Genomic DNA, 12,849 nt, shown 5'->3' on the forward strand with positions numbered 1-12,849 from the left:
CTACGGGACTGATGACCACAGATGTTAAGTCCCATAGTGCTCAGAGCCAGCCAGCCAACGTTATTCCAACTCATCTACAGCGTGGATGTGTAGGTATAGCAAGATGGCGCTCCTCTGCACATTGCACAGCCAGTGAAGCGGCTGCTCTGGAGGCTTTTCGGAAATGCTAGGGTTTTCAGCCGTCATTTCCCTGCAGCCAGGCCGTTCATATCACCTGATCTTAATCCGTGAGACTTCTGGCTGTGGGGTTATCCGGGAGACGTTGTTTTCAGTGCTCCAGTTATGAACAATAGCCGAACTGAAAGCACGTATTGCGCAACGCATTCTGAACGTGATCCCCGAGACACTCCTACCTGTTGTGTAACATTTTTCTTCGTGATTTCAAACTTCGGCATAAAACGGTGGACATCGTATTGAAACTGTCTTGCGCCAGTCTCACGAAAGTTAAAAACTGATGTCATTTTGCTTTTTAAATGGTTTTTGGCCCTAGTACAAATAAAAACCAATGTAATTTTTCTTTTTATGTGGTCTTGGCCTCAGAGCAATTAAAAATCAGTTTTCCGGTGTTGTACGACCTTCCCGTGGTGGATGGGCGTACCTCACTAACATTGCCACAGCAGTTGACTGTCCAACTTGCGTTGTCATGCACATTGAATAGGTACGGATAGTGTACTGGGCAACTCAAAACATAGCCGTCGTATCGGGATTCATCTGCCACTTGCAACCGATCCAATATACGGCAGACGCTCTCGGTGTCGTCTATTGGTAAAATTTTTGTTAATTTTTTTGTTTCATCATCTTCCCCCTGAGCCAATAACGTGCTGTCTACGTTTCACGTAATTCTATGCAGTGATTCACTTTCTACAGCATTTTGATACTGGTACATTAGTTACGGACACACTTTATATCTGTCTCTTACATTTCCTCAATGTCTCGTGTATCTTCGTTGTTATTACGTGCAATTTCCTCTTGTGTATATCCGAGCACTAACTGTCGGTCAAATAATTAACGTGGAAAATTGAACAGTTGTCTCGTACCACTGCTACCACGTTAACTGAGTACGTGATCCGGTTGTGTCTGTAATTAAGGGCCTAATTCAATACATCTGTTATTTGAACCTGTCTACGACTCTTATTCATATTGCTCTGTAATCTACGCAGCTGTACTCAGTTTCTATTAGTAGTTTGATTTTTTTTCTCCGTGTGCAGTACCACAGTTTGGTAGTTACTTGATTGTAGTCATATGAGAGGTAGCTTGACCCTAATTACTGTGTTTATACGACAGCCCAAGCTATTTACGCGTACAAGAATGATAGGAGCGTAATGCCTGGGTCACAGTGAACACAGTAAACAGTAAGGCCAGTGCCCATTTCAGTAAGAACGGAGAAAATTGGTTGGAAACCAATTACAGCTTCCTTTCGGTCCTTCCTTGAGGATTGCAACTCAGGATTCTCTTGGGAAGTCTTACTAATTACCTATAGTTCCTGTTTCTGAATTCACCCATTTCTTCAGCACCATTCAGGGCAATTACGTATATTTTCATTTATAATTTCTTGTGCAGTCCATCTCTCTTTCCAAGAACTGCATTTCAGCTGCCCCTATTTTGTTCTCATCTTTATTTAGCCAAGTTTCACTTTTGCACAAGAGTAATGGTATTGCCACAAACTACTTAACGCAGTTTACGTGAAGTTGTTATTCCTTTCGGTTATTCACCACACAACAGAAATCATTGTCTAGTAATAAGTTTATGCTCATACGGGAAGTTTATTGTGTAGATTTCTACTGATCATTTTACGGTTAGATATTTGAAAGCCACTCCGGTTAACGTTGTCTCCTTACCATGGTAATTTACACGTCACCGACTTAATCAACGTTAACACTCTGCTGGCATTGTCATTAAGCTTCTCATCATCAATAAATGTAAGTGAACGGAACGTTAAGAGAGAGACTATTTTCACCCCATGCTTTACAAAAACATTACTCGCGATCTACAACACGTAGGAGCTTGTGGTTGTATGTCAGTATCAGCATAACATTAGGTAAAACAATACTGAAAACTATATTTCTTTATTTATGATCATTTAGTTACTTAAAAATTTGTCTAAGACAATTCTGAATGCTAGTTTAGCTTTCGGTACCTTTACCTGGAGCATCCTTCGTTTTATTAACACTGAAACTGTTGTTGCCTTCTGCCAATATCCATAGATATGTGTTGTCAGTCATGTAGTTTGGAGCATAAATGAAGAACTAAAAATAATTAATTTACCTAATATAATTTATTTAAACTAAAATGCAATTTCCTGGTTGTTTACTCAATTGGCTCAAATGGGTCTAAGCACTATGGGACTTGACATCTGAGGTCATCAGTCCCCTAGAAATTAGAACTACTTAAACCTAACTAACCTAAGGACATCACACACATCCATGCCCGAGGCAGGATTCGAATCTGCGACCGTAGCGGTCGCGCGGCTCCAGACTGAAGCGCCTAGAACCGCTCGTCCACACCGGCCGGCCTTACTCAATTAAATTCCAAACTACCAGATGTGGAGCATAACCTACACTGTCTGATCAAAGTATCTATACACGCTTCAACTGTAGTGGGAAAACTTTCAGTGAGGTGTCTGAATGTCTTTGGACGAATAGTGTCTCATTCTTCCTTTAGAGGTGAAAAACTAGAATGTAGTAACGTTGGACGCTTGGGCCTGGAACGAAGTCGACGTCCTAAGCAGTCGCAAAACAGGTTCCACTGGGTTCAGGTTGGGAGTCTGTGTGGAGCAGTCCATTTCAAGGTTTTTACTGTCCACAAGCCATTGCTTCACAGATACCGCTTCATCACAGCGTGCACTGTCTCGAAACTGCTCTTCTATTGAACACAGTATGTAATGCTGTAGAATTTGTTGATATCCTTCCGCATTTGGCGTTTCCTTAAGCACAATAAGTGGACTACACTCCAACCACGAAAAGCGCCCGCCACACCGTAACACCATCGTCTCTGTACTTCAATGTTGGTATTACACACGATGCCAGATAATGTTCTCCAGGAGTTAGACAAACCAGAATCTTTCCATTGGATTACCGCGGGATTCATCACTCCAAGTCACCCGTTGGCAGTTGGCGACTATCCTGTGCTGTCGCTCTATACACCATCTCAAGCGTCTCCTTGGACTGACTAGAGAAATATATGTGCCAGTTGGAATAGTGGCAGCACTTTTCACAACCACTCTCTGCAGTGCTCGACATTCGCTGCCCGTCAGTGAGTACACGAGGTCTGCTAGGTCATGGTTTAGCTGTGATGGCTCCTTGGCTATACCACTTCACAATGACACCCTCAACAGTCGATATGTACAGCTTTAGAGGGACTTAAATGTCCCTGTTGGATTTGTTACTCAGATGGCATCCAAAGTCCAGTCCACATACGAAATCACTGAGGTCCCTTAACCGACCCGTTCTGCTTTTATTGGTTGTCTACTGACAACACGGTATTCCCCCCACTTCCTTTAATACGGCTGGGTTTGGGTATCGTGGCATGTAGCGGTAAGTTCCGCTTTACATAGGAATTTCCAGATACTTTCGATGTTGTTGTTGTTGTGGTCTTCAGTCCTGAGACTGGTTTGATGCAGCTCTCCATGCTACTCTATCCTGTGCAAGCTTCTTCATCTCCCAGTACCTACTGCAACCTACATCCTTCTGAATCTGCTTAGTGTATTCATCTCTTGGTCTCCCTCTACGATTTTTACCCTCCACGCTGCCCTCCAATACTAAATTGGTGATGCCTTGATGCCTCAGAACATGTCCTACCAACCGATCCCTTTTTCTGGTCAAGTTGTGCCACAAACTTCTCTTCTCCCCAATCCTATTCAATACTTCCTCATTAGTTATGTGATCTACCCATCTAATCTTCAGCATTCTTCTGTAGCAGCACATTTCGAAAGCTTCTATTCTCTTCTTGTCCAAACTATTTATCGTCCATGTTTCACTTCCATACATGGCTACACTCCATACGAATACTTTCAGAAATGACTTCCTGACACTTAAATCAATACTGGATGTTAACAAATTTCTCTTCTTCAGAAACGCTTTCCTTGCCATTGCCAGCCTACATTTTATATCCTCTCTACTTCGACCATCATCAGTTATTTTGCTCCCCAAATAGCAAAACTCCTTTACTACTTTAAGTGCCTCATTTCCTAATCTAATTCCCTCAGCATCACCCAACTTAATTAGACTACATTCCATTATCCTTGTTTTGCTTTTGTTGATGTTCATCTTATATCCTCCTTTCAAGACACTGTCCATTCCATTCAACTGCTCTTCCAAGTCCTTTGCTGTCTCTGACAGAATTACAATGTCATCGGCGAACCTCAAAGTTTTTATTTCTTCTCCATGAATTTTAATACCTACTCCGAATTTTTCTTTTGTTTCCTTTACTGCTTGCTCAATATACAGATTGAACAACATCGGGGAGAGGCTACAACCCTGTCTTACTCCCTTCCCAACCACTGCTTCCCTTTCATGTCCCTCGACTCTTATAACTGCCATTTGGTTTCTGTACAAATTGTAAATAGCCTTTCGCTCCCTGTATTTTACCCCTGCCACCTTTAGAATTTGAAAGAGAGTATTCCAGTCAACATTGTCAAAAGCTTTCTCTAAGTCTACAAATGCTAGAAACGTAGGTTTGCCTTTCCTTAATCTTTCTTCTAAGATAAGTCGTAAGGTCAGTATTGCCTCACGTGTTCCAGTGTTTCTACGGAATCCAAACTGATCTTCCCCGAGGTTGGCTTCTACTAGTTTTTCCATTCGTCTGTAAAGAATTCGTGTTAGTATTTTGCAGCTGTGACTTATTAAGCTGATAGTTCGGTAATTTTCACATCTGTCAACACCTGCTTTCTTTGGGATTGGAATTATTATATTCTTCTTGAAGTCTGTGGGTATTTCGCCTGTTTCATACATCTTGCTCACCAGATGGTAGAGTTTTGTCAGGACTGGCTCTCCCACGGCCGTCAGTAGTTCCAATGGAATATTGTCTACTCCGGGGGCTTTGTTTCGACTCAGGTCTTTCAGTGCTCTGTCAAACTCTTCACGCAGTATCATATCTCCCATTTCATCTTCATCTACATCCTCTTCCATTTCCATAATATTGTCCTCAAGTACATCGCCCTTGTATAGACCCTCTATATACTCCTTCCACCTTTCTGCTTTCCCTTCTTTGCTTAGAACTGGGTTTCCATCTGAGCTCTTGATATTCATACAACTCGTTCTCTTGTCTCCAAAGGTCTCTTTAATTTTCCTGTAGGCGGTATCTATCTTACCCCTAGTGAGATAGGCCTCTACATCCTTACATTTGTCCTCTAGCCATCCCTGCTTAGCCATTTTGCACTTCCTGTCGATCTCATTTTTGAGACGTTTGTATTCCTTTTTGCCTGTTTCACTTACTGCATTTTTATATTTTCTCCTTTCATCAATTAAATTCAATATTTCTTCTGTTACCCAAGGATTTCTACTAGCCCTCGTCTTTTTACCTACTTGATCCTCTGCTGCCTTCACTACTTCATCCCTCAAAGCTACCCATTCTTCTTCTACTGTATTTATTTCCCCCATTCCTGTCAATTGCTCCCTTATGCTCTCCCTGAATCTCTGTACAACCTCTGGTTCTTTTAGTTTATCCAGGTCCCATCTCCTTAAATTCCCACCTTTTTGCAGTTTCTTCAGTTTTAATCTACAGGTCATAACCAATAGATTGTGGTCAGAGTCCACATCTGCCTCTGGAAATGTCTTACAATTTAAAACCTGGTTCCTTCGATGTGATACTGTATTTATGTGAGTGTTCAAACACACCTGCAAGAGTTTCAGTGATATTACACGCTTGATGTTTCAGACAACTGTACCGAACTCGGGACGTGCATTCAAAATTCATCCCGTGAACGAATTATTGTAATGACAATTAAAAATTAACTTAAATGTAATTTATAACGCTACTGTACTTAATTTTAGCAATGTTGACGTATAGGGGGTGGACAAAAATATGGAAACACGAAAAGACAATACATCACCATGCCTAATCTTCTTCTTCTTTATCTTCTCCTCGTCCCACGTCACGTAGGGTTGGCGTTGCTCTTCTGGATCCTTCTCCTCCGTAGTTCTCTATCCATTGCCTCTTCCTTCTCCCATCCTTTCTCCCTTAGGTCCCCGGATATCTTATCCTTCCACCTCATCTTCGGTCTTCCTCTCCTTCTCGCTCCTTCAATCTTTATATCTTCAACTCTGTTTCCGATATACTCTTCCCCTTTTCTCTCTAAGTGTCCGTACTACCTTACTCTCTTGTATCTTTTTCCCCATGGGTCCCACTTTCACAGCTCCTCTAACAAATTCATTTCTAATCCTGTCCTTCCTTGTTCATCACCATGCCTAACACGGTGTAGCAAACTCCTTGGTATTCGAAGAAAGTTTCCGGTCATCCCGAAATGGGTAAATACAGGCCGTCTATTGCTTTCGAGGGAATCTTGTACCATTATTCCTCCAAAATACCGACGAGTTTATGGAACGGTGGTGTTGATGGATAGCTATGACGAACTTATTTGTCCAAAGTAGAGCCCAGACGATCAATAATAGTGATCTGGTGACTGTGGAGATGCGACTGTGTGAACAGGGACCCTTTCGTCTTTAAACATAGGACCAAAATCTGGGATCAAACATTGTAACACGGGATGGACGCGATCAGCCAGACTGCTCGCATAATCCTTGGTAGTAATGCGTCCTTGTATTGTGGCCCTAGGGAACCATGGCGTGGAATTCCATGGTTCCAAAAGCATCACCGAACCCCCATCGTGTGTCACTCTTAGTGACTAAACTCGGCCACAATCTGGAAACAGTGTGCAACAAAACTCATCCGATCAAACGACATTCATCGATTGCTCCGTAGTGCAGGTTTTACGACTTTGGCACCACGTTTCCATGCTACGATCATTTGCATCACTGCTCACTGGTTTTGGAATTACAGCTCATCTTGCAGTTCTGCATCTACATATATACTCCGCTAGCCACCAAGCGGTGTGTGGCGGAGGGCACAATTCGCGCCAAAGTCATATTCCCCCCCCCCTATGTTTCACTCACGGATCGCGCGAGCGAAAAACGACTGTCTGAACGCCTCAGTACGAGCTCTAATTTTCCTTATCTTTGAATGGAGATCATTGCGCGATTAGAAAGTTGGTGGTAATAATAATTGCTCTACATCCTCGGTGAAGATCGGATTTCGGAATTTAGCGAGCAGCCCCTTCCGTTTAGCGCGTCGTCTATCTGCAAGTGTCTCCCACTTCAAACTTTGTATGACATTTGTAACGCTCTCGCGATGGCTAAATGTACCAGACACGAATCTTGCCGCTCTTCTTTGGGCCTTCTCAATCTCTTGAATCAGACCCAACTGGTAAGGGTCCCATACAGACGAACAATACTCCAAGACTGGTAAGCAATTTCCGTTGTTGAAGGACTGCATCGCTTCAGGATTCTACCAATAAACCGCAGTCTAGAGTTTGCCTTACCCGTTACGCAGCCCCCTTTGCATTACTTTGGTGCTGACAGAGTTCGCGAATGCGACACTCAGTTCTGCTGCGACTTTTCCAGCCGTCATTCTCTTGTTTCTCGTCACAATGTTCTTCAGTGATCGTCACTCACGATCACTCAACACATAACTTCATCTGCGTTGTGACTTAGCAGATTATACGATACTGCAGTGGCCGTGTTGTTAAGAAGAACGATCCAGTGTTCCTTCGGACGTGCATACACGTATCGTTCTTCTTAACAACACGGCCACTGCGGTACAGCGTTTAACCGCCGATACCGGGCAGCGACGATTAATTAAAACGTTGTCCCCTGTACACGAGCTAAATTATGTGTGTACGGGCACAGCAGAGACGCAGGAACGACGACATATGGAAGTTTGCGTGTGGCCATTGGTCGTGCACGAATAGCCTAATTTAGCCGGCACAGTAGCTCAGCGTGTTCGGTCAGAGGGTATGCTGCCCTCTGTAATAACAAAACTGATTAAATGGAACAACGATGAAGCTCAACAGTTGTCATGGGACGTCCGGCCCGAAAAAATGCAACTAACAATAACGACCAAAATGAGACCTGCTGAGCCGGCCGTGGTGGCCAAGCGGTTAAAGGCGCTACAGCTGGAACCGCGCGACCGCTACGGTCGCAGGTTCGAATCCTGCCTCGGGCATGGATGTGTGTGACGTCCTTAGGTTAGTTAGGTTTAAGTAGTTCTAAGTTCTAGGGGACTGATGACCTTAGAAGTTAAGTCCCATAGTGCTCAGAGCCATTTTTTTTAGACCTGCTGAAAAAAACTGATTAAGGAGGCTGTTCGTGTAAACCGGGAAATTCGGGTTCAACGCCCAGTCGGGCACAAATTTTCATTGTCGTCATTCGTTTGTACAGCTCATGGCTTTTCGTATTCGCAGCTACTAATATATTTTACGTTCTAGCAGAGTGTATTTTTCCGCTTTTCCTGTATGCGGCATGAATGTTCGTTGCAGGGCCTCTGGAAACACCAAACAGTTCTTCTACCTTGGTTACGGAAGCACCCAGCATATGAGTACCAACAATTTGCCCACGTTCCGATTCACTCTGCTCCTACACAATGTTCTCACAACTATACAGAACGATTTTATGACCACGATGGTCACTTCCATCCTATTGGGAACAATACAACAGCGGTACTTACAGGCTTTTCTAGTATCTGCATTTACATCAAAGCACGCGTTTTTCGCAGTAATGCCATATTTTTGCCCAACCTCCGTAAAACCGCAACGGTCTAGGCGTTTAGGTCAAGACTAATGTATTCTAAAGCAAATGGTGAAAATGTTATCTTTTCACTTTCACATCCCCTTAAGGGCGAACCACAGAGTGACGGACGAAAGTATTGCTCAAATTCAGGATTTTTTTCTTCTTACTGGAATGTAGTAGACAAATGGGGTTTGCTGCAATGAATAAAGCATAGACTGAAGCTTTTATTGGTATTTCTTATTTAAAAATATTAATATCTTCATTGTGTAGTTGGGACTTTTCCATGGCTGTAACTCCGGTTGTGGTTATTTTCAACATGAAATTAACATATCGCTCTGATCCTTACAGATGTAATTTTAATTCATCGTAAGGACATGCAAAAAAGATTTTTTTCGGCGAAATTAAAGATATTTGTAAACATGGCCATTTTTAGATCTCTCATTTTTGGCCGAAAAATTACTATATGTTGTCGTTGTTGTTGTGGTCTTCAGTCCAGAGACTGGTGTGATGCAGCTCTCCATGCGACTCTCTCCCGTGCAAGCTTGTTCATCTCCAAGCAACCTACATACTTCTGAATCTGCTTAGTGTATTCATCTCTTGGTCTCCCTCTACGATTTTTACCTTCCACACTGCCCTCCAATACTAAATCGGTGATCCCTTGATGACTCAAAATATGTCCTGCCAGCCGATCCCTTCTTCTAGTCAAGTTGTGCCACAAACTCCTCTTCTCCCCAATTCTGTTCAATACCTCCTCATTAGTTAATCTTCAGCATTCTTCTGTAGCACCACATTTCAAAAGATTCTATTCTATTCTTGTCCGAACTATTTATCGTCCATGTTTCACTTCCATACATGGCTACACTCCATACAAACACTTTCAGAAACGACTTCCTGACGCTTAAATCTACACTCGATGTTAACAAATTTCTCTTCTTCAGAAACGCTTTTCTTGCCATTGCCATTGCCATTGCCAGTCTCTACTTCGACCATCATCAGTTATTTTGCTCCCCAAATAGCAAAACTCCTTTACTACTTGAAGCGTGTCATTTCCTAATCTAATTCCCGCAGCACCACCCGATTTAATTCGACTACATTCCATTATCCTCGTTTTGCTTTTGTTGATGTCCATATTATATCCTCCTTTCAAGACACTGTCCATTCCGTTCAACTGCTCTTCCAGGTCCTCCGCTGTCTCTGACAGGATCACAATGTCATCGGCAAACCTCAAAGATTTTATTTTTTTGCCACGGATTTTGATTTCCTATTCCGAATTTTTCTTTTGTTTCCTTGACTGCTTGCTCAATATACAGATTGTATAACACCGGGGAGAGGCTACAACCCTGTCTCAACCACTCCCTTCTCAACCACTAGTTCCCTTTGATGTCCCTCGATTTTTCTAAATGCCATCTGGTTTCTGTACAAATTATAAATAGCCTTTTCGCTCCCTGTATTTGAACCCTACCACCTTCAGAATGTGGAAGAGAGTATTCCGGCCAACGTTGTCAAAAGCTTTTTCTAAGTCTACAAATACTAGAAACATAGGTTTGCCTTTCCTTAATCTGTCTTCTAAGATAAGTCGTAGGGTCAGTATTGCCTCATGTGTTCCAACATTTCGACGGAATCAAAATTGATCTTCCCCGATGTTGGCTTCTGACGGCTACGATGAACTGAAGACAATTCAGTTTGCTTTAAGGGAGACCAAAGTCATTAAAATCGGATGAAAGTTATACCGTGGGCGACGACAGCCATGCCGAAAAACATGGTTTTGGAAAAAACGCGTTTAAATTTTGAGAAGTAGTTATAATATATATATATATATATATATATATATATATATATATAAAAGGCAAAAGCTTGAAACTTACCGGATATCATCGGTGCCTGGTCCATAGTAACTATCGTCCCGGCTAGCGGATGGCCGTTTTCTACTACTTTGACCTGATACGCCCTTTTCGTCACTGAACGCTTCGCCACTGGCGCCTCTGTGTTCACTGAATCGGCACATTTCGCCGCCAATTTTGATTTGAAGGCCTTTAATGTAGTATGCATTACGCAGTAGTAATGAAGTATGGCCTACATTGAATATACATACGGCCAAATTTGAAGCAGTGTCGAAAATTTCGCTTCGACTGGGTGTTATTTTCGGAGCATAACTCCAAATGCGATTAATGAAACTTTCCTTCACATTTCGGGCGAAACCATCCAAACAACAATCCAGCAGATCAAGTTTACTCAAATCGCTATAAATAGGGAGCGTGAGCATGGAATCGGTTCTCTAACGCCGAGGTGTGCCATGAACGCCTGGCTTCAAACGCTCACAGACTCGTTACTTTTTGGAGTTTGTACATAATATTTTGGCGAACAAATCTTCAATGCGTATACATTCGAATTCCATAATGAAATAAATTCGAGTTTTTTTCGACCGTCACCCTGTCGCTCCCACTTAACGGAGCAATTATTAAGCGATCACGGATACTTGCGAAGGTGTTTCCTGCAGTAAGTTCAGGAGCATGCGCATCAGTTAAAAAGGCCTGGAGCGGAACTGTACACAATTACGTTCAGCTTCGTCGCGTACATTGAGCCTGGCGGTACTCACCGGTGGTGCGGCGGCAGCGGCGCGGGAGGCGAGCAGCGCGGCGGACGGCGGCGGCGGGGGCGGCGGGGGCGGCGTCGACGTCTGGTCAGAGCTGGGCGAGGTGGTGCTCGTGGCCGTGGTCACGCTCGCCGTCAGGAAGAGGCTCTCGCGCGTCTGGCACTCGTTGTCGCGGGTCTCGGGCTGCGGCGCCAGGAAGTCGCACAGGTCCACCTCGTCCTGCTCCTGCGCACACGCCGACACACTCTGTGGAGTCGGTCCAAACCAGCCTATATAATCTGTCTGCTCTTCTTAATCTATGGTGTGGGCAAAATACAGGCTCTGAGTGGTATACGTCCTGATATTTTGCTAATTGAGAGAGGAAGAGGTAGAAACATGAAATATGCGTAGTAATATGGAATGCTACAACTTTTCTCCTCGTGAAAGGTGCTGCTTGAAAACTACGTTCACCACTGCTTTGAGAAGTAATCGTATCACATTTGGGAGCCACTGCGAGTGAGCGAATTCACTAGGAGGCATATTTGTTGCAGGTTGCTGGCTTTCTGTTTTATTGTTGTCATAACACATAAATCATTAATATATTTTGTAAACAGACGTTTAGCTAACACATTACGATGTATAATAGCTTGTTTGTTGCCTATTTAAATTTAACTCTCGATTTTATTAGCATTTCTGAATTTCAGGATGGCTGTGTCGCTAATCTGGGATACTAAATGGTTCAAATGGCTCTGAGCACTATGGGACTTAACATCTATGGTCATCAGTCCTCTAGAGCTTAGAACTACTTAAACCTAACTAACCTAAGGACATCACACAACACCCAGCCATCACGAGGCAGAGAAAATCCCTGACCCCGCCGGGAATCGAACCCGGGAACCCGGGCGTGGGAAGCGAGAACGCTACCGCACGACCACGAGATGCGGGCAATCTGGGATACTACTATTCCATATTTGTACCTCAGTATTCCATATTTGTACCATACTTTTCACAGTCTGTTTTGCCTATAGAAATTGCTTCAGAAATGATTTCACGAGCTCTAAAGCAATACGATGAGTCTACTGTGCAAAATTTTCTTTTTGAGTCATCAGTCTCGTGACTGGCTTGATGAGACCCGCCACGAATTCCTCCCCTGCGCCAACATCTTCATCTCAGAGTAGCACTTGAAGCCTATGCCCTCAATTATTTACTGGATGTATTCCAATCTCTGTCTTCCTCTGCAGTTTTTGTCCCCTACAGCTCCCTCTAGTCCATGGAAGTCATTCCCTGATGCCTTAACAGATGTCCTATCATTCCCTCCCTTATCCTTGTCAGTGTTTTCCACATATTACTTTTCTCTCTGATTCTCCGCAAAATTTCCTCATTCCTTACCTTATAAGTCCACTTAATTTTCAACACTCGTCTCTAGCTCCACATCTCAAACGCTTTGATTCTCTTCTGGTCCGGTTTGCACAGTTCATGTTTCACTAACATACAATG

At 43.2% G+C, this 12,849-nt stretch overlaps 1 protein-coding gene across 1 annotated transcript in view; it reads right to left on the reverse strand.

The window, feature by feature from the left end:
* The window catches only part of LOC126416851 (uncharacterized), a 1,707,974-nt gene that overhangs the window by 11,698 nt on the left and 1,683,427 nt on the right, over positions 1 to 12,849 (reverse strand). Inside the window, exon 10 of the mRNA XM_050084734.1 lies at positions 11,432 to 11,598. Within this exon, the coding sequence (XP_049940691.1) occupies positions 11,432 to 11,598 (167 nt within the window). The remainder of the gene's footprint in view (positions 1 to 11,431; positions 11,599 to 12,849) is intronic.

The sequence above is a fragment of the Schistocerca serialis genome, chromosome 8, assembly GCF_023864345.2.
Source record: "Schistocerca serialis cubense isolate TAMUIC-IGC-003099 chromosome 8, iqSchSeri2.2, whole genome shotgun sequence".
NCBI lineage: Eukaryota > Metazoa > Arthropoda > Insecta > Orthoptera > Acrididae > Schistocerca > Schistocerca serialis.